The sequence below is a fragment of the Mastomys coucha genome, unplaced genomic scaffold (assembly GCF_008632895.1).
Source record: "Mastomys coucha isolate ucsf_1 unplaced genomic scaffold, UCSF_Mcou_1 pScaffold12, whole genome shotgun sequence".
Lineage (NCBI taxonomy): Eukaryota > Metazoa > Chordata > Mammalia > Rodentia > Muridae > Mastomys > Mastomys coucha.
In genome coordinates, this window is record NW_022196894.1 from 10,211,497 (window position 1) to 10,212,553 (window position 1,057).

General features: G+C 49.3%; 1 protein-coding gene across 2 annotated transcripts; it reads right to left on the reverse strand.

The window, feature by feature from the left end:
• Nucleotides 1-53: 53 nt before the first annotated feature.
• Nucleotides 54-829, reverse strand: LOC116086298 (H/ACA ribonucleoprotein complex subunit 2-like). 2 transcript variants are annotated; one of them, XM_031364619.1, is made up of 2 exons: nt 501-829; nt 118-394 (listed from the first exon to the last, which is right to left on the reverse strand). In XM_031364619.1, the coding sequence occupies exons 1-2, from the start codon at nt 706-708 to the stop codon at nt 351-353; spliced, it is 252 nt and encodes an 83-aa protein (XP_031220479.1). In that variant the 5' UTR covers nt 709-829; the 3' UTR covers nt 118-350. The 2 variants fall into 2 exon arrangements, with proteins under 2 accessions (XP_031220478.1, XP_031220479.1); XM_031364618.1 differs by having other exon boundaries at nt 54-829.
• Between the last annotated feature and the right edge of the window lie 228 nt (nt 830-1,057).

Below are 1,057 nucleotides of genomic sequence, written 5' to 3' on the forward strand. Positions count from 1 at the left end.
TCTGGAAGAGCAGTCAGTGCTCTTAGCCACTGAGCCATCTCTCCAGCCCCTAGCATTTACTTCAATTCCATACTCATGGAACTGTCTTCATCAAGCTCAACAGGAGAGGGCAGTGATGGCAAAGATGCTGGCTCCAACCTCCAAGAACTGGGGAGCTGCCTGGGGAGATTCATACATCAAGAAATCAGGGAGCTGCTGTTAGGGTGGGCAGCTGCCTGCAGCCAGCCCAGCATCTCTTGGAACAGGCTGGGTTGCAGCCCAAGTCTCTCACAGAGGTGTAGGCAGTGCCTGCACCTCCTCCAAGCACTTGTCATAGGCCGTCTGATATTCTTCATGGGGCTTCACCATGATCACATAAGTGGGACACTTGGAGCCTGTAGCTGCACCCAAGTTCGTCTTAGAGGGGATATAGACGTAGGGCAAGTTCTGGTCCTCACACAGAGCTGGAAGATGGCAGTACACCTCAATCGGCAATGTATCTCCTGCCAAAATCATGATCCCTTTCTCGCCCTTGTTGACAAATTTCTGAATCTCCTTTACCCGGCGACGAATCTGCTTCTGCTTCACAGCCTTCTTGATGCACTTGTAGAGCTTGCACGTCAGGCGGCTGGAAGCCAGGGGCTGTGCGATGGGGTTCAGGTTAACCAGCAGCTCCTCGCTGCAGCCCTCGGTCTCAGACTCCTCGGGAACCGCCTTTATTTTGGTCATCTTAGCAGCTACAACTCAGTCAGGGCATAGAGGAACCACGCTGCCGCCGCGAGAGTTCTACATCGTGATCCAAAGGGAAACAGAGAGACTGGCTTCCACAGGCAGCAATGAGAAGGTTCTCTTCCACACTGGATGGAAGAGATACACATCTATGTGTCTTTGCTAATTAGTAACATTATATTAAGCTTTAGCTATTTGAATAAACTTAGTCTTATAAGAGACTGTGATGTTCTATAATTGTGCACTATAAAAGGATCAAGAAAGTAAGGTTCCCAGTCCCTCTGTGGGCTATATTTATGGTCTTATAAAGTTCTCAGTCTTGCTGTGAACTGCATTCATAGCTTAAGAG

Excerpts from the sequence above, each read along its gene's own strand:
- LOC116086298 (XM_031364618.1), bottom strand. The coding sequence starts at position 708 with ATGACCAAAATAAAGGCGGTTCCCGAGGAGTCTGAGACCGAGGGCTGC.